At 36.7% G+C, this 19,607-nt stretch overlaps 1 protein-coding gene across 1 annotated transcript in view; it reads left to right on the forward strand.

The window, feature by feature from the left end:
* LRRIQ3 (leucine rich repeats and IQ motif containing 3) overlaps positions 1 to 16,531 on the forward strand; it is a 125,808-nt gene extending 109,277 nt beyond the window's left edge. The window contains exons 6-7 of the mRNA XM_027874005.1: positions 5,229 to 5,955; positions 16,336 to 16,531. Of these exons, the coding sequence (XP_027729806.1) occupies positions 5,229 to 5,955; positions 16,336 to 16,531 (923 nt within the window). The remainder of the gene's footprint in view (positions 1 to 5,228; positions 5,956 to 16,335) is intronic.
* Positions 16,532 to 19,607: the final 3,076 nt, after the last annotated feature.

Raw genomic sequence — 19,607 nt, forward strand, 5'->3', positions numbered from 1 at the left:
ATCTATCTATCTATCTATCTATCTATCTATCTATCTATCTATCTATCTATCTATCTACATATATATACATACATATAATTTTTTCCCTCCAATTACCCTGATACTGACAAAGGTCTCATGAATTACAAAAATCATCTTTCCATGAAGGAGTGTAAACAGTTCAACCTTAATAAACCCCTCATGATTTCTCTTTTCTATTTACTTCTTCATGCTTCTCTTGAGTCTTGTATTTGAAAGTCAAATTTTCTATTCAGCTCTGGTCTTTTCATCAAGAATGCTTGAAAGTCCTCTATTTCACTGAATATCCATTTTTCCCCCTGAAATATTATGCTCATTTGGTTGTGTAGGTGATTCTTGCTTATAATCCTATCTCCTTTGCCCTCCAAAGTATCATATTCCAAGTCCTCCTATCCCTTAATGTAGAAGCTGCTAAATCTTGTGTTATCCTGATTATGTTTCCACAATACTTCAATTGTTTCTTTCTGGCTGCCTGCAATATTTTCTCCTTGACCTGGGAATTCTGGAATTTGACTACAATATTCCTAGGAGTTTTCTTTTGGGGATCTCTTTCAGGAGGTGATCAGTGGATTCTTTCAATTTCTATTTTATACTATGGTTCTAGAATATCAGGGCAGTTTTCCTTGATAATTTCTTGAAAGATGATGTCTAGGCTCTTTTTTTGATCATGGCTTTCAGATAGTCCAATAATTTTTAAATCATCAATCCTGGATCTATTTTCCAGGTCAGTTTTTTTTTTCTAATGAGATATTTCCCATTGTCTTCTATTTTTTCATTCTTTTGGTTTTATTTTACAATGTTTTGATTTCTCATAAGGTCACTAGCTTCCCATTGCTCCATTCTAATTTTTAAGGAAGTATTTTCTTCAATGAGCTTTTGGACTTCCTTTTTCCATTTGGCCAATTCTGCTTTTAAGTCATTCTTCTCCTCATTGGCTTTTTGGACCTCTTTTGCCATTTAGGTTAGGCTATTTTTTAAGGTGTTATTTTCTCCAATATTTTTTGGGTCCCCTTTAGCAAGCTTTTGACTTATTTTTCATGATTTTCTTGCATCACTCTCATTTCTCTTCCCAGTTTTTCCTCTACTTCTCTTACTTGCTTCTCAAAATCCTTTTTGAGCTCTTCCATGGCCTGGGATCGATTCATATTTTTCTTGGAGGCTTTGGATGTAGGAGCTTTGACTTTGCTGTCTTCTTCTGATTGTATGTTTTGATCTTCTTTGTCACCAAAGAAAGATTCTGTGATCTGACATTTTTTTGCACAGTTTGCTCATGATCCCAGCCAATTATTTGAGTTTTAAACTCTTTGTTAAGGTAGAGGTCTGCTTCCAGCGAGGAGAATGTGCTGTCCCAAGCTTCAGGGGTTTTGTGCAACTCTTTTCAGAGATACTTCTAGGGACCTGTAAATTTTCAGTTCTTCCAAGGTGGTACAATCAAAGGCAAGGTGTTTACTTATTTCCTGGCTCTTTTCTGCCTTGGAACTGTGAAGAGGATTCCCTATCCACAGCCATTACAAGCTCTACTATGCCAACGCTCCTTCTCACCCCAAGATCTCTACCCAGAAGAGCAACCCAGATCCAAGCACTGGCAAAGCAAGAGAACCCTGCTTTAGCACCAGCAAAGAGATCCCTGCCATCCTGCTCTGATCAGCCACTCAATTTCCCCTCAGTCTATGGGCCAGAAGCTCTGGAAGCATCCGCCACTCCGGGCCCGCTCAGTGGCTGGGGCTGGTACTGAGCTTTTCTCTCACCGCAGTCACAGACTTTTCTTACTGACCTTCTAAGTTGTCTTTGGAGTTTGTGGGTTGAGAAGTTTGGAAACCACCACAGCTGCCTGTGATTCAGTTCTCTGAGGCCTGCTCCAGGTTGGCTGAGGCATGTTTTGCCTGTATGCCCACACTGAACTGTGTTTCTCTCCCTGCCCAGCATGATAGACCTTTCTAATCAATCATCTAGGTTGTCTTGGGCTGGAAATTTGCTTCACTCTGCCTCTTAGTGGGTTATGCTGTTTTAGAATTTGTTTAGAGCCATTTTTTACAGGTATTTGGAGAAGTTTGGGGGAGAGCTAAAGACAGTCACTGCTTTCCCTCTGCCATCTTGGCTCTTCCTCTGGAACTCAAACTTTTAAAAACAAATGTTAAAAATTGTTTTAACATGCAACTAGGAAATAAGATACACAGGCAATGGAGTATAGAAATCTATCTTATCCTACAGGGAAATAGAAGGGGAAGAGGATAAGGGAAGGGGAAAAGTGATAGAAGAGAGGGCAGATTGGGGAAAGGGGCAATCAGAATGCATGCAGTCATGGGGTAGGAGGGGGGGAGAGATGAGAAAATTTGAAACTCAAAATCTTGTGGAAGTGAATGTTGAAAACTAAAAATAAACAAATTGGAAAAAAAATTTTAAAAAGTGTTAAAATTTTTACATGTTAACAAAATATATATATTTAAATCAAGTACCTCTTTTTTCTTCAGGGAGTTTTTCTATATCTTTTTTTTCCCCATTTGACCAATTCTCCTTTTTAAGGCGTTCTTCTCTTCATTGGAATTGGATTTTTGTCTTTTAATTTTTTTTAATCATTTGGCCTATTCTATTTTTTAAGATGTTCTCTTCAATTTTTTTAATGCCTCCTTTACTAAGCTATAGACTTTCTTCATGATTTTCTTGTATCACTCTTATTTCTTTTCCACAGTTTTTCCTCTATCACCCTTACTTGATTTTTAAAATCATTTTTGAACTCTTCAATGGCTTGGGGTCAATTCATATTTTTCTTTGACACTTTGAATGTAGGAGTTTTGACTTTGTTTTCTTCTTTTGAGTCTGTGTTTTGATCTTCCCTGTCATCCTAGTAACTTTCTCTAGCCAGGATCTTTTTATGTTTGCTCATTTACCAGCCTATTTCTTGACTTTTAACTCTATGCTAAAGTGGGGTTCTGCTTCCAGAGAGAAGGGGGCACCATCCCAAGCCTCAAGACTTTTTGTGTGGCTTTTTTTCAGAGGTAATTCTGGAGACCTGTAAGTTATTGGTTTTTCCAAGTTGGTATGATATAGGGAATGTTGTTTTCACTACTCTCCTGGACTGTGCACTGGTCTGTGGGTGACCATAAGTACTGTTTTCCACCATGGAACTGTGACCTAGGTCCCCACTCCCCTGTAGCAACAAACTCTACTGTCTAGTGCTCATTCTTGCCCTGAGACTGAGACCTAGGACTATGACCCAAATCCAAGTATGGGCAATACAACAGAATCTTGCCCCACCCAGTGCCAGGCAAGGGACCTCTATAATCTCCTTCTGACCAGTTGTCCAACCCCTTTACTGTCTTGTGGATTGAGGGGTCTGGAAACCACCACCACTGCCACTGATTTCCCCCAAGGCCTACTCCTGGTCTCTAGGGCCCCATCTGTGCTGGAGGGGGCCTGTGTCGAACTATACTGTACTCTCACCCTGGTGCAGCAGATCTGTCCTACTGACATTCTAAGTTGTCTTGTGCTGGAAAATCATTTCACTCCATCCTTTTGTGGGTTCTACCACCCTCAAATTAGTTTTGAGCCATTATTTAAAGGTATTTGGAGGGGTTTGCAGGAGAGCTTAGGCAAGTTCCTGCCTTTTCTCTGCCATCTTGACTCTGCTCCCCAGGACAAGCTTTTAAAAATATAGACAGAAATTGTTTAGTGGAGATGGGAGACACAAAATGGATGCCTTAGAAATTTTGATTATATTAGTCATTCAGTGAATAGAAATGAACTAGGTAAGTATAGGGGTCCTGAATCAGAGAATGTGTGTGTGTGTGTATGTGTGTGTGTATGTAGTCTAGACAGAGAATTAGGGCAAGAAATTCTCCCTAGAAAGGGGCGCAAAAATGAAATTTAAAAAAATATAAAGAATAGGATTAGCTAAAGAGGAAAAGGGGAAAACTATTTGACTGAAGAGAAAATAAAAGAGGGAAAGAATTAAATAATCAGATAAAAACAAGAAAGAAAAAGAAGCTAGTAGCAAAGTCCCAAAGGGAAAGCAAAACTCCAAAGAGAAAGGAGTAACAAATTGGAAGGAGAGAAGAGAGTAAAGGGAAAAGAGCCAATGAGAATAGAGCCAATGTATAAAAAATGAGTGAAAGTAACTGAATGGACATGGTACTGTTTACAGAAGAATGGAAGAATAATAAATTGAAAAATATATGAGATAATGGAGGAAATTATAAAACTATCATAACTTTAAATGTAATTGGATTGTACATCCAATGAAATGAAAAGAAAAGAAGAATTATATAAGAAAATAAGACATTGCTTCAGATATAATAAACAAAAGATATACACACAAATGGAGTATTAACTGTGAAGTCCTAAATATGAGTGGGTCAAAGAAAAAATCCTAGGAACAATTAATATTTGTGGAAAAGAAAATTATAATGACAAAACAATGTACCAAATTTCAAGGATTTTGTATCCAAAATATTTGTTGGTGTATATATATATATATATATATATTTATTTATTTATTTATCTTTAGATATCTAGGTCTAAATTTAGATACAGGTATATCTATAGATCTAGATATATCTATAGAAATACTGATATTTATATATCTAAATCTTGATCTGTCTACATATTGATATGTATAAAAAGGTATCTACCTAGGTATAAATCATATATAAGTATATATAATATATGTGTGTGCATGTATATGTATGCACACTTATATCTAGCACTTAACAAGATGGCTGACATGTAGTAGATGCCTGATAAATGTTTATTTGTTGAATCTTTGTGAATATTTTATTGTATAAATATTGTTGAATATTTTATTTGTAGAATATGTGTGTATTTCCCCTGTTTCCCACAGAATGTAACATATCATATTAGCAAATATATCTCTGAGGATAAAAATTTGAAGTAGTGAAGTAGACATTTAAAAGAGGAAGAATTGGCATCATTAGATGGATATCTTTCTTTCAGTTAGGTGCATGTTTCTTCCATAGGATACAGAAAGAAAAATTCTTTGACTTAAATATTGATGATAAATCATTAATTTATTTTCGAATTAATGAGGGCGTAATCATCAGAGAGACTCAAGGTTATTGTGAGAAATTAATTAAAATAAGAAAAACAGATTACTTTGTTTAATTGATTAGTGTGCACAATAATATATATGTATATATGTGTATATATATATATACTAACATAAGCTTGTATTTATTTTTTTTTATATTCTATAGTTTCTAAGGTCTCAGAAGAAAGGACTATAAGTCAAGAAATCAACCTTAATTTTATAATGCCAGTGATCAAAGTTCATATGTCTCTACCTTCCATTTTTAAGCATTCTTCAAAACCTAAAGAGATAAAACAAGAACTCTACCACCTTCCGGTTTACCGATTATGTCATTTTACTGATGGCCAATCCAAATTCAAAATTAGCCATCGATTGGAAAGAGATAAGAAGAAAGATGCTACTAGGCCACATAGCATTATTGACTTTTCCCCACTTTATAGTATTGATAGACAGTATAGAAACAGGGAAAAGATGCAAAACTTCCAAAATAAAAAACAACATGTAGCCATGATCCATTTTGCTGATCAAATGGCTAACGAAAATTTTCAAGAATATGTTCAAGAGAAAAATTACTTTATTAAAAAAAGAAATAAAGACCAAAGCAAGAAAATTGAAGAAAGTTTGCAAAAGTATCAAGAGACCACATCAAAACTGATGGAAAAATTCCAAGAAAGGAGAAGTTGCTTTCTAGAAGAAGTGAAATTCAAAGCCCAACAGCGTCTGATGGTGGAAGATATAAGTAATCAGCTCACCACGCTGACGAAGGAGCTGTTTCAGTTTGACAGATACAAGAGGAAACAAGACATTGTGAAGAACAACAAGAGCATTGCGAAGGAAATGAAAGAAACAGATAAATATCATAAGGAATTAATTAAAAAAATGAAGAAAGGGAGGTAGGTGTGATTTTGATACAATGGACTCTGTGTAAGGTGCTTTGAGGATGAATGTGTGCTAGGGATTGATTTCTTTACCTTTCTCTGAATTTGTACGTAATAAGCAATGGTCTTGACATTTTATGAAATAAGTTAACATTTGCAAAGTGTTTTGTAAATATTAAAGTGTTATGCAAATGCTAACTATTATTATAGAATATTGACTTATTTTTTTCAGGCCCTAAATAAGAAATGGCATTTAGATATAGAAATAAACACATATACACGCATGCCACATGTGGCATATATATATATATAATATATATAATATATATATGTATATACTTTTGTTTCTATACACATGTATATATGTATATGTGTATATATGTTTGTTTCTATATATATGTATATACGTATATGTATATGTGTATATATACATACACACATATATAAATATAACACAAATGTGTGGGTATATATAAATACATTACATACATATCTATGCATCTATGTGTATCACACTCATACCCACAGTGTCCCAAAAGTCTTGTTGCAGTTTAAAGCTTTATAGCTAAAAATGCCTCCTAAATCTAGGAAGCTTCCGACTGTATGAAGATATTTGAAACACCATGTGTACAAAAGGTTGGACACAAAAATTTTATTATAAATTTAAGTTAAGAATGGTTCTGTGTAAGTAATTTCTTTAAAGTTAATTCCATGGAAGGGAACCAAAATGACTGAGTAAAAGTAGAGACTCACCTAAACTCTGCTCCAAACCCCTCCAAATACCTTTAAATAGTGATTCTAAACAGATTCTAGCACTGCAGAACCCAGAAAAAGTGCAACAGTTGTCCAGCCCAAGACAACTTAGAAGGTCCGCAAGAAAGGTCTGTTGCACCAGGGTGAAAAAGGAGTGCAGTTGAGAGAGTTCAATCCAGGCCACACCAGAGCAGACTGGGCCTTACTAGACCAGAAGTAGGTCTCTGGGTGACTGAATCAGGGGCAGCAGTGGCGGCTTCTAGACCTGTCAGCCCACAGACTCCAAAGATAACTCGGAAGGTGAATAGGAAAGGTCTGTCAAACCCTGGGTGAGAGTGGAGTGCAGTCAGCACAGGCCCCATCAACACAACCCTGGCCACAGCAAACCAGGAGCAGACCTTGAGAGCCGCTGAAATAGCAGCAGCAGCTGCTGCCTCTGGAGCTCTCGGCCCACCGACAGTAAGGGGGAGGAACAGCTGGTCAGAAGGAGATTTCAGGGCTCTCTTTGCTAGCACTGAGGAAGGACTCTGTTGCTTTGTCCATACTCAGATCTGGGTGGGAGTCCTGGATGACAGTCCCAGGGCCAGGACAAGCACTGGCATAGCAAAGCTTGTGGCCACAGTGGAGGGGGAACCCTCATCCCAGTTCCAGGGCAGAAAAGAGTGCTTGTGGGTTGCTCATAGACCAGAGCACAGGCCAGGACAGAAGCAAAAACATCTCCTTAGATAATACCACCGTGGAAGGATTGAAAACTTCCAGGTCACTACAAGCATCTCTGAAAACAGGTGCACAAAACCCCTGAAGCTCGGGACAGTGCACCCTCCACCCTGGGAGCACAGCCCTACTTTAATGAAGAGTTAAAAGTCAAACAATGGGCTGGGGAAATGAGCAAACAACAGAGAAAAAAACAACTCTGACTATACAAAGTTACTATGGTGACAAGGAAGATCAAAGCACACATCTGAAGACAACAAAATCAAAGCTCCTATATCCAAAGTCCCCAAGAAAAAATACGAATCGGTCTCAGGCCATGAAAGAGCTTATAAAGGAGTTTAAAAATCAAGTAAGAGAGCTAGAGGAAAAATTGGGAAGATAAATGAGAATGGTGCAAGGAAATCATGAAAAAGGAGTCAACAGCTTGGTGAAGGAGACAGAAAAAATACTGATGAAAATAACACCTTAAAAATAGACTAGGCCAAATGGTAAGAGGTGCAAAAAGCCATTGAGGAGAAGAATGCCTCAAACAGCAGAATTGGCCAAGTGGAACAAAAAAAGGCACAAAGTTCACTGAAGAGAAAACTCCTTAAAAAGTAGAATTGACCAAATGGAAAAGGAGGTACAAAAGCTCACTAAAGAAAATAATTCCTTAAAAATTAGAATTGAGCAAAGGGAAGCTAATGACTATGAGAAATAAAGAAACAACAAAACAAAACCAAAAGAATGAAAAAAAAACAGAAGACACTGTGAAATATCTTATGGGAAAAAAAAGAAAAAAAAAACTGACCTAGAAAATAGATCCAGGAGAGAGAATTTAAAAATTATTGGACTATCTGAAAGCCATGATAAAAAAAAAAAAAGAGCCTCGGCATCATCTTTCAAGAAATTATCAAGGAAAACTGCCCTGATATTGTAGAATCAGAAGGTAAAATAGAAATGGAAAGAATTTGCTGATGACCTTCTAAGAGAGATCCCAAAATCAAAACTCCCAGGAATATTATAGCCAAATTCTAGAGCTCCCAGGTCAAGGAAAAAATATTTCAAGAAGCCAGAAAGAAACAATTCAAGTATCATGGAGCCACAATCAGGATGACACAAGATTTAGCAGCTTCTACATTAAAGAATTGGAGGGCTTAGAATATGATATTTCAGAGGTCAAAGGAACTAGGATGACAGTCAAGAGTCACCTGAGTATAATCCTTCAGTGGAAAGAATTGATATTCAGTGAAATAGAGGACTTTGAAGCATTCTTGATGAAAAGACTAGAGCTGAATAGAAAATTTGACTCTCAAATACAAGATTCAAGAGAAGCATGAAAAGGTAGACAGGAAAGGGAAACCATAAGGGACTTAATGAGGTTAAACTGTTTGTATTTCTACATGGGAAGATGACACTGGTAACTCATAGGTACTTTTTTTCATTATTATTGCAGTTAGAAGGAGTATATATAGACAGAGGGCATAGGTGTGAGTTGAATATGAAGTCATGATATCTAATAAAAAAATTAAGGGATGAGAGAAGAATGTATTGGGAGGAAGAGAAAGGGAGAGGTAGAATAGGGTAAATTGTCTGACATAAAAGAAGTTAGAAAGAGCTTTTACAGGGGAAGGGAAAAGGGGGAACTTAGGGGGAGTGAGTGAACCTTAATCTCTTTGGAATTGACTCAGATGCCAAATAACTTACACAACCAACTGGGTAAAGTAATCTGTCTTACCCTACAAGAAAAGAGGGGAAGGAGATACAGGGGTGGGTGACAGAAGGGAAGGCAGATTGGAGGAAGGGGTAGTCAGAAACAAAATATTTGTGAGGAGAGACAGGATGAAAGGAGAGCAAGAATAGAAAAAATTGGGGGGATAAGATGGAGGGTAATCCAATTAGCAAAAGTGTGAAAAAATTTTGAAGCAACTTTCTCTGATTTTATTTCAAATATATAAAGAACTGAGTCAAATTTATAAAAATAAAAGCCATTCCCCAATTGATAAATGATCAAAATAAATGAACAGTTTTCTGATGAAGTAATCAGAGCTATCTATTGCTGTGTGAAAAAATGCTCTCACTCACTGTTGATTGAAGAAATGTAAATTAAAACAGTTCTGAGGTACTACCTCATACCTATTAGATTAGGTAATAAGACAGAGAAAAGGAAAATGGCAAATGTTGGAGGGGATGTGGGAAAACTGGGATACTAATGCACCATTGGTGGAGTTGTGAACTGACTCAACCATTCTGTAGAGCAATTTGGAACTATGCCCAAAGGACTATAAAATGATGCATATCCTTTGACTTAGCACTACTAGATCTGTATCCCAAAAGAGATAAAATCAAAAGGGAAAAGGAGCTATATATGCAAAAGTATTTATAGCAGGTCATTTCTGGTGGCAAAGAATTGAAAATTGAGGGGTTGCCCATCAATTGGGGAATGGCTGAACAAATGGTGGTATGTGATTATGATGGAATACTATTGTACTATAAGAGATGATGAGCAGAATGCTCAGAAAAATCTGGAAAAACTTGCGTGAGCTGATGCAAAGTGAAATATACTGCGTACAAAGTAACAGTAATATTGTAAGATGATCAGCTGAGTGACTTAACTATTCTCATCAATACAATGATCCAAGACAACTCTGAAGGACTTGGGATGAAAAATGCTATCCTTCCCCAGAGAAAGAACTGCTGGTGTGAGAATACAGAATTAAACATATATATATATATATAAAATTGTAACGCTCCTGTATGTTTAGGTGCCTTTTTTTTTTTTTTGGTGGTAAAACCATCACTCCGTGCCTGTGCTGTTCTCAGCAAAAAGGGCAAGAAAAAAAAAAAAACTTTAGATTTTTTTTGGTTTATTTTAAAAATCCTTATTGATAAAATTCATTTTTACGTTTTTTTTTACATACCTTTCTGTTAACTCCTGCCTAAAAAGCCATACCTTGTAACAAATAATTTTAAAAGGGGAAAGAAAAAAAACCCAGTGAATTTCACCCTCATATCAACCTAATCTGATAGTGTATGCAGTATTCATCACCAATATCACCTTACATCTGTACGGATAATAATAAAATACAAATTATTTTCTACTTGTCTCCTGATCCAAGATTTTTGGAGATTATAATTATACAGAGCTCCATATCTTTATTTCTTTTTCCCTTCTCTCTTTCCATTTGCCTTGTTTTCTTTATTGTATATATTGTATATTATTTATCTGAGTCTCCTTCACTCTGCATCAGTTTAAATAAATCTTCTAATACTTTTTGAATTCTCCATATGCTTTGTTTCTTCTACTAATTATCTTTGTGTTACAATCATGTGTTATAATTAACTTGTTACAATGTATTTAGTAATTTTCCAATCAACGGGCATCTGATTTGTTTCTAATTTTCTTCTACCAACAGAAAAAAAAAACAAAAAAATAAAGTTAATTCCAATTATCATCCAATAAATGAGGGCTTTTATATATTTCTTTCCATTGCTTTACTTAGTTATGAGCATGTAAGAGGAGGAAGAGCTCACAGAATTAATATACTTTGGAGTAGGACAGGGGATTTGAGCTAGGCATTAAAGGCAATTTGAGATTTGAGATACTTAGAAAGGGAGAGCAACGTGTTTCAGGTGGGGAGAAGAGTTTGAATACTATTCGAGGTGGTGAAAGTAGGACTAGTAGTTTATCTAAAAAAAAAAATCAGGAGTTTTGTTGGCCTGTCAGTTCTCTTTAAGGAAACACTCTGATGCGGCAGCAAAGGAAGTAGATGTGGCCCTGGGCTATATTAAGAGAGACATAGCGTACAGGAAAATCTCTTTGTCTTCTGCCCTAGTCAAACCACAGATGGAGTACTGAGTATTGTGTCAGTTCAGGTCGCCTCACTCTTAAGTTAGCTGTTTGATAAACTGGACAGTATGCCAAGAAGAAGAATCAAAATAGGAAGAGCATTGATTCTGTGATGTACACAAATTGAAGGAATTCTGGAGATATAGCCTGGGTAGAGGTGGTGATGGGGAGGAAAGGTTACCTTGGGCAGGAGCCATGCTGTCCATGGTCCCAGACGACACAACTAGGAGCAGTGAAAGTTGGTGGCAACAGGTCAATTTAGATGTTATGCAAGGAGATCTTTCTCACAATTAGAGTAAGTCACAAATGAGACATTTTACCTAGAAAGAAAGTAGTGACTTTCAGTTCATGCTTGGATAGCCATTGGCAAGATACATGACAGAGGGAATGCTTTGTTAGGCATGAATTAGACTAAATGATCTTTGAGGTCCCTTCCATCTCCGAAACATTGTGACTAATGCCTTGGAGTTAGGAATGAAAAGACTATTTTCATAGATAGTGGGTAAAACAATATTATTGTAGCAGGGAATTCACAAGGGGAGTAGTGGAGAATCAAATTGGAAGGGTAGCTGGTATCAGATTATAAATGGCCAGGATAACGAGGTGAAGGAGTTTGGATTAATTTTGGAACATAGTGAGAAGTCATTAAAATTTTTGGAACAGTGAAATAATATGCTGAAAGTAGCATTATAGGAATATCCTTCAAGGGACAGTGTGCAGAAAGTAGAAGGAACTGGGGGAATAGACATTAAAAATGTTTGCTTTCTGTATTTCAGGAATGTGGTACACCTGGTCTGGGTTGGTAATAATGGAAAGCAATGAGTGGACGAGGACGAGAGAAACAAATAAGAAAGACTCTATAGGACTTGAGACACATTGACTGTTCTAGAGATTTGGGGAGAGAAGGAGATCTATTTTTGAAATTTCAGATGTTAATTTATTTTATAGAAAAGAACAAAACATTTTTTGGTTACGTAACTCAGTTTCTCCCTTTGTAACAGGAATTGCATTTCTCTGTTATTTCTTCCTTTAATAAGTTTAATGAACCAACAAGTATTTATTAAGCACCTACTATGTGTCAGAAATTGTATTTAGTGAATGTAAAACTAGCTGATTCACATTTTTTCATTAATTAAGCTGTGGATTTCTCAAGGAGAATAACTGCTTTCGCATTTGTAAAGATCTTTGGCGGGAAATGAATGTTTCTCAGTGTTTGACTGCTGTTCAGATGGTGATAAGAGCCATGAAAACTTAGAAATATCAAACCTTGAAAAATCTTTACTAAATCATGCCTTAGATAATCAAAATTTTATTGGTCTAGAAACCTTTTGGCCAGGTTTTATGCCAAGAAGATTTAAAATGGTCACATTATGTAAATGCCAGCAAATTGATGCTTGTAATATTTATGCTTGCAGACCCTTAATTATAGCTACTCTATTTAATCTAAATTCTGAAATGTTTTCCCTTAAAAAAACGTTGTGCTCTCAAAAGCAGTTTTAAATAAGAGCGAGGATGAGTTTGAATCATTTCAACATGATTCCTTTTGACAAAAGCAAAGAAAACATCTGCCTTTTCTTTTTCATAAGCTATCTGAAGACTATTCATAGTGGTACTTTAATTATAAGTGTGCTCTCCCTAAGTATGAAAAGTGCTTTAGAAACTGCTACAAAAATATCTAAATCCATTTAAACCAATAATACAAGAGGATTTCCTTCATTTTTAGACTTAAATTCATTCTATCATAATATACACTGTTTCCTACGTCTTTGGGAACAAGTTAAAGTTACTATAGTGACTCATTTTAATGAACTATTTGGCTTTTGAAAATGGAAGGAATGCAAGTGCAGAGTATCAAAATCTAAATCTAATGCAAATTAACATTAAGGAAATTGAATTAGCTTTGCTTTTATCCCAGCAAATTGAATGTGTGGCCATCATTAGGCTGTAGGGGGTAGAGTCAAGCGAGCCCTCTTCATGGATCTTTGTCTACTCCTGTTCTCTCTCTGATGCTGCTGTCAATGTCCCCTTGAAAGCACACAGGAAGACAGGCATCCTTCTCTGGAACAAGGGGGGAGCCCTGTGTGACAGGTTCAGAAATCTAAACATGGGCTCTAGTCTGACCTCCTCATTTTCTCAAAGAGGGCTGGAGAGATTAAGTGTCTTGCTTAAGGTCACAGAGTGAGTTTTGAATCCAGGTCTTCTGACTTCAAACCTAGCCCTGGCTCCACCCTCTCATTGGGCCACCCTCTCTCCCAGTATCCTGTAAGCTGCCATAACTGACTAGAAATATTTTCAGAGACAGAAATGTAGTATGAGTGCAGATAGGCCAGAGAATTTAAGAATTCTAGCAATGCCACTAATTCTGATGTTGACTCTCGGTCATTGGCCAAGCCCTTTGACTACATTCATTCCAGTGATTTTCAATATCAAACTGAACATGCAGGGACCTCGTTCTGTTGGAATTTGTGTAAGAGACAGAAGGAAAAGGCTTCCTGGTGTAAGAGAAGGAGCCCTGGACTGGGAGTCAAAGGACGCGGATTCCAGTTCAGCTTGATTACTAGACATAACACTTTCTGTCGCATCGTGGTATCTCCTTCCTTTGATTTCAGTGCCGTGGTGGCCTTGGGAAAGTCACTGAATGGGTCCAGGCTTCTGTTCACTCATCTCTTAGAATGAGAAGGCTGGACCAAATGAAGATCCCAAAGGTCTCTTCCAACTGGCGTGGGATCTCAGGAACGCCACCACTTCCTTGGCCTTCAGTTTCCTCATCTACAAAATGGAGGCATTCGACCACACCACCACAAGAGAGGCCCCGTCAACCTCTTTGTCTACAATCCTGTTATCCTTCCAACTCTAATCCTATATTCTTATGAAAGAGGAGACAAAGTTCTCATTTGAAGTGGAGAATATAAAGAGGGGGAGGAAGAGGAGGCTTGAGAAGGTTTTGAAGGCAACTGGGAATCCCCAGTGCTCTCCCACGCAAACTATTGCTGAAAACAAGGCGACCATACTCCTCCTTCACAGTGGAGGCTCTGACGCTCTTTGACTCTGCTCCCAGGTGGGTCCTTCACAGCAGGGCAGGGTCTGCTTTTTGGAGAGCCTGGCCTCTGGCTCAAAGCTTTAGCAGACACTCTGTACATGGACCAGTTTGGAACCTCTGATGGAATCATGAATAAGAATCTGACAGTACCAATCACCTAGGAATTTCTTTAAAAGTACCTTGACGTAGACCAGGAGCTGTTATCGGCCTGAACCAGGTCTTTCAAGGAACCCTACTTGCTTCTAGTATCTGCTGGAACTTGCTTGAGCGGCAGAGACCTTGATAAGTGCCTCTATTAGTGTTGCTACATGCTGCTTTGCTTTTCTATTCACTGACCACCTGTTTTGGGTCACGAATTTTAGGGGAAGGTGATAACGTATTGTATTGCACAAGGATTACTTTACTAGGGTCTGTGTTCAACAGATGATAAATGCAGGTTGGCCCCTAAGTGTTCACAGACTGATTACTTTTTTCCCTTTCCTTTTTTATAATTTATAATTTATTTTTAACATTCTTTTTTTTTGAATTTTGAGTTCCAAATTCTCTTTCTCTCTCTGCCTCCCACACTCACTGAGAAGTCAAGTGATATGATCTCAATTATACATTTGAAATCACGCAAAACATTTCCACTTTCACCATATTAAAAAAGCAAGGAAAATAAAGTGAGAAAATTCTACTTCAGTTTGCACTCGGAGTTCATCAGTTCCCTATCTGAAGGCAGATGACGTTTTTCATCATGAATCTTTTGGAATTGTCTTGGCTCTGCCTGCCCCAAGTCTCTCTCCACTCCAGTCCATTTTCTAATCAGCCAGCAAAATGACTTTTCAAAGCCCCAGTTTGATCACATCACCCCACGTGGAACCAAATCCAGTGCCTCAAGGCTGCTGTCAGCGACACATAGAAATCGTCTGTTTGGCTTCTAGTCTTTAACACCTCAGGGCACTCTGACCTTTCCCGTCTTTCAGCATCCTGTACCCCATGCATTTACTCTTCCAGCCAGTGACACTGGCCTCCTGGCTCTTCCCTGGGCAAGACCCCCCGCCGCCCAGCTTCAGGTATTTTCAGTGGCTGTCTTCCAAGCCTCGAGCACTCTCACTCCTCTTCTCTCCTTCCCGCCTTCCCCGGCGTTCTTCAATTCTCAGCTCAAGTCCTACCTTCTACGAGAAACCCGTTCTAGTCATCCTTCATCTCAGAGCCTTTTCCTCCAGATGTCATACTCAATTTTTCCTGCCTATACTTCATTTGTAGTAGTTCTTTGCATGCTGTCCCCCACCCTCAGACGGTGAGCTCCTTAAGAGAAGGGGCTGTCTGTTGCCTTTCTGTGTATCCCTAGCACTAGCACAGGGCTTGGCCTATAGTAGGGGTAAAAAGTACCAAGGAGCACGATAATATGTGAGGACCGTGTGGTTCAATGGAAGAGTATTGGATTTGGAATTGGGACGAGGTGACTTAGGTTCAAATGTAAGCTCTGCTTTTCCCGGTTGTATAGGCTTGGACAAGTCAGTCACATTCCGTGAGCATATGGTTTCCTTGTCTATCAAATCAGGATAATAACACACTTCCTCCATATGTAATCCTTAAGGCGTTATATTCAAATAAGTTGTTGTAATTCTTCAAGTCTTTGAAATGTACAGTGTTGTAATTAGCTAGAGAAAGTTGGTTTTCATAGACAAATGACTGTTAGAGAAGTGGGCTCCCATTTGGGCAGTGTGAGATAATGAATAGAATTCTGGGCTTCGAGGAAGGAGAAGAGACGCGCTTAGTAAGTGCCTACTCTGCATCAGACACTGTGTGAAATCTGTTAGAAATATGAGGTGACCCAGGGCATTTTCCTAAACTCTTTGGGCCTTTGTTTCCTCATCTGTAAACTGAAGCTAATATAATTAAAGGGTTGTTTCAAGGCTTGAATGAGATAACATTTTAAAGTGTTTTTGCAAAGTACTGCATAACTGTTGGTTATTAGCAATATTATTATCAAAAGTAATTTTGTTACTCATAATTTCTGGTATTTTAATTTTTGAAACGTCATTGTATTTTCTCCCATTTTGTCTACCATTAGGATCAGAGCGATACATAAAAGGCATGTAGAAGAGAAATTAATTATTAATACCATTGCTGCTCAGAAGGCTTCGGATAGAATTCAAGAAGCCAGGGACAAAGTGGCTGCCATGAAAAGTCATCGTGTTCATATGAACATCCCTTATGGACACCCGAGGAATTCTTTCCTTTCTAGCCCATTCACATTCTTGAAGTGATTTCTATTTCATGTCAAAAGGCATTGGGAGCACTCTCTGAAGCAAGAGAATATCTGCTATGATAGAATGGATCTATTTTGTCTGTATTTTATTGACATTAAATTTTTATTTTATTTTGTTCTCAATTACATTAAAACAATTTAACATTCAGTTTTTAAAAGTTTAAATTTCATATTGTCTTCCTCTCTTTCCTTCCTCCTCACTTCTTAAGAAGGTAAGCAATTTGTTATAGATTATGTATGTCCAATCATCCAGAGTATTTTCCTAATAGCAATGCTGCAAAAGGAAATGCAGATCTAAGAAAATGAACCCCAAACCCCAAACCAACAACCCAAGAATAATAAAGTTAAAAAAAAATCCAGTATACTTCAATCTGTCTTCGGATACCATCAGGAATTTCTCTGGGGATGAATAACTTTTTTTATAATAAGTCTTTCAGAATTATCTTAGATAACAGTATTGCTGAAAACAGCTATCATTCACACTTGTTCATCATAAAATATTGCTGTTCCCTTGTACAGTGTTCTCCTGGTTTGGCTCACTTCACTTTGCATCAGTTCATGTAAGTTTTCCCAGGCTTTGCTGAAAGCATTGCTTTTTTTTTTTTCTTATAGCAAAAGTGTTCCATCACAATTATATGCCACAACTTGTTCAGCCATTCCTTAATTGAAGGGCATCCTCTCAATTTCCAATTCCTTGCCACCAAAAACAACAGCAACTAAAGCTGCTACAAATATTTTGTGTATATAGGCCCTTTTCCTTTTCCTTTGATCTCCGAGACCTAGTAGTGGAATTACTGGATCAAAAAGTACGTACAGTTTGATAACCCTTTGGACCTAATTCCAAATTGTTCTCCAGAGTGGTTGCACTAGTTCACAACTCAACCAGTGCAGTAGGGTCACAATTTTTCCTTCATTCTGGAAGAGAACCAAAATGACGTCATGATGCTAGAGTCAAGTTTCCATGCATCCCACTGATGACACCAATACACGCTCTGAATGCTCTACTGCAGGTCAGGCACAAATAGTCCAAGTGAACCATTGGGGTGGGTTCTCTAAATTTGTGCAGCCTGTTTTTCTTTTGAGCTATTTCAATTCAGCTTTGCTGACAGAGCCCAGCACCTTCTCTGATGTGAGCATGCCATGCTAAGAAGTCCTGTGCCAGTGTCTTCCATGTCACACAATTAATCCCAAAGTTCTTAAGAGAAACCTTGAGAGTGTCCTTGTATTGCTTCTTCTGACCACCATGTGAATGCTTGCCCTGTGTGAGTTCTCCATAAAATAGACTTTTTGGCAAATGTAGGTTTTGCATTCAAACAACGTGGCCAGCCCATCAGAGTTGCGCTCTCTGAAGCAGAGTTAGAATGCTTGGCAGTTCAGTTTGAGAACTATTTATATATCCATTCAATATCTCACAATGTGCTCTATCCCTTATTTATTAAAAAAAAAATTCTCTTATTCATAAGTCTGATAGTAATGTGTTCCATGTTCGTTAAGTTTTCTTATGTTATCTCTCTTTGTATCTAGGTTATGTATCCATTTATAAACGGTGTAAGATATTGATCTATAGCCAATTCCTGCTGGACTAGTTTCCAGTTTTCCCAACATTTTTTACCAAGTAGTGTATAATTCCAAAAGTTTAAATATTTTATTTGTCAAAGATAAGGTTACTATAATCATTTACTATTCTGTATTGTATCAGTACTTTGTTCCACTGATCCACCTTTCTATTTCTTAGCCAGTACCAGATAATTTTCATAATTATTGCCTTATAATATAGTCTGATATTTCTAAACATCTTTCCTTTACATTTTTCCCATTAATTCCTTTAATATTCTTGATCTTTGTTCTTCCAAATGAATGTTATCATTTTTTTCTAACTATATATATATATATATATAATTTAATTAGGATGCATTGAATAATTAGATTAGTTTAGGTAGAATTGTTATTTTTTATTATATTGTCTGTGCCCACTCCTGAGCAATTAATATTTATCCAATTATTTAAATCTGACTTTATTTGTATAATGAATGTTTTATAACTATGTTCATGTAGCTCCTAGATTTGTCTTGGCAGGTATATTCTCAGTTATTTTATTCAGTCTAAAGTTATTTTAAATGAGATATCCCTTACTATCTCTTTTTTGCAGGGTTTTGTTGGTGATATATAGAAATGCTGATGATTTATGTGGATTTACTTTATATCCTGGTACTTTGCTAAATTGTTTCAACTAGCTTTTTAGTTCAATATCTAGCATTTTCCAAGTATATCATCCTATCATCTGCAAAAAGAGGTAGTTTTATTACCTCACTGTCCATTCTTATTCCTTCAATTTCTTCTTCTATTAGTGCTATTGCTAGCTTTTCTAATATAATACTGTATAAAATTAGTCATAATGGACATCCTTGTTTCACTCCTGATCTTATTGGAAAAGGTTTCTAATTCATCCCTATTATAAATAATACTTGGTGGAGGTTTTAGGTAGATGCTTCTTATCATTTTAAGAGAAAAAAATCAATTTATACTTATGCTTTCAAGTTTTTTTTTTTAAATAGGAATGAGTGTTATATTTTGTCAAAAGCTTTTCCTGCATCTATTCATGTAATCATATAACTGTTTTGATATATTATTGATATAATTAATTATGTTAATAGTTATCTTTATGTTACACTATTCCTGTTTTCCTAGTATGAATCCCACTTGGTCACCATATATAATTGTGATTTGTTACTTTAGTCCCCTCGCTAATATTTTACTTTGGATTTTGACATCCATATTCATTAATAAAATTGGTCTGTAATTTTCTTTCTCTGTTTTTGCTCTTCCTGGTTTGGGTATTGGCACCATATTTGTTTCATAAAAGGAGTTTAGGAAGACTCCTTTGCCTATTATTCCAAATATATATATACATATATATATATTTAATATTGGAATTAGTTGATCTTTAAATGTTTGATAGAATTAACTTGTAAATTCATCTGGTTCTGATGCATTTTTCTTAGGAAGCTAATTTATGGCCCATTCAATTTCTTTTTTTTTCCCTAAAATGTTTATTTAGAAATTCTTTTTTTTTC

Source organism: Vombatus ursinus, unplaced genomic scaffold (assembly GCF_900497805.2).
Source record: "Vombatus ursinus unplaced genomic scaffold, bare-nosed wombat genome assembly UNPS02014804.1, whole genome shotgun sequence".
Classification (NCBI taxonomy): Eukaryota; Metazoa; Chordata; class Mammalia; order Diprotodontia; family Vombatidae; genus Vombatus; species Vombatus ursinus.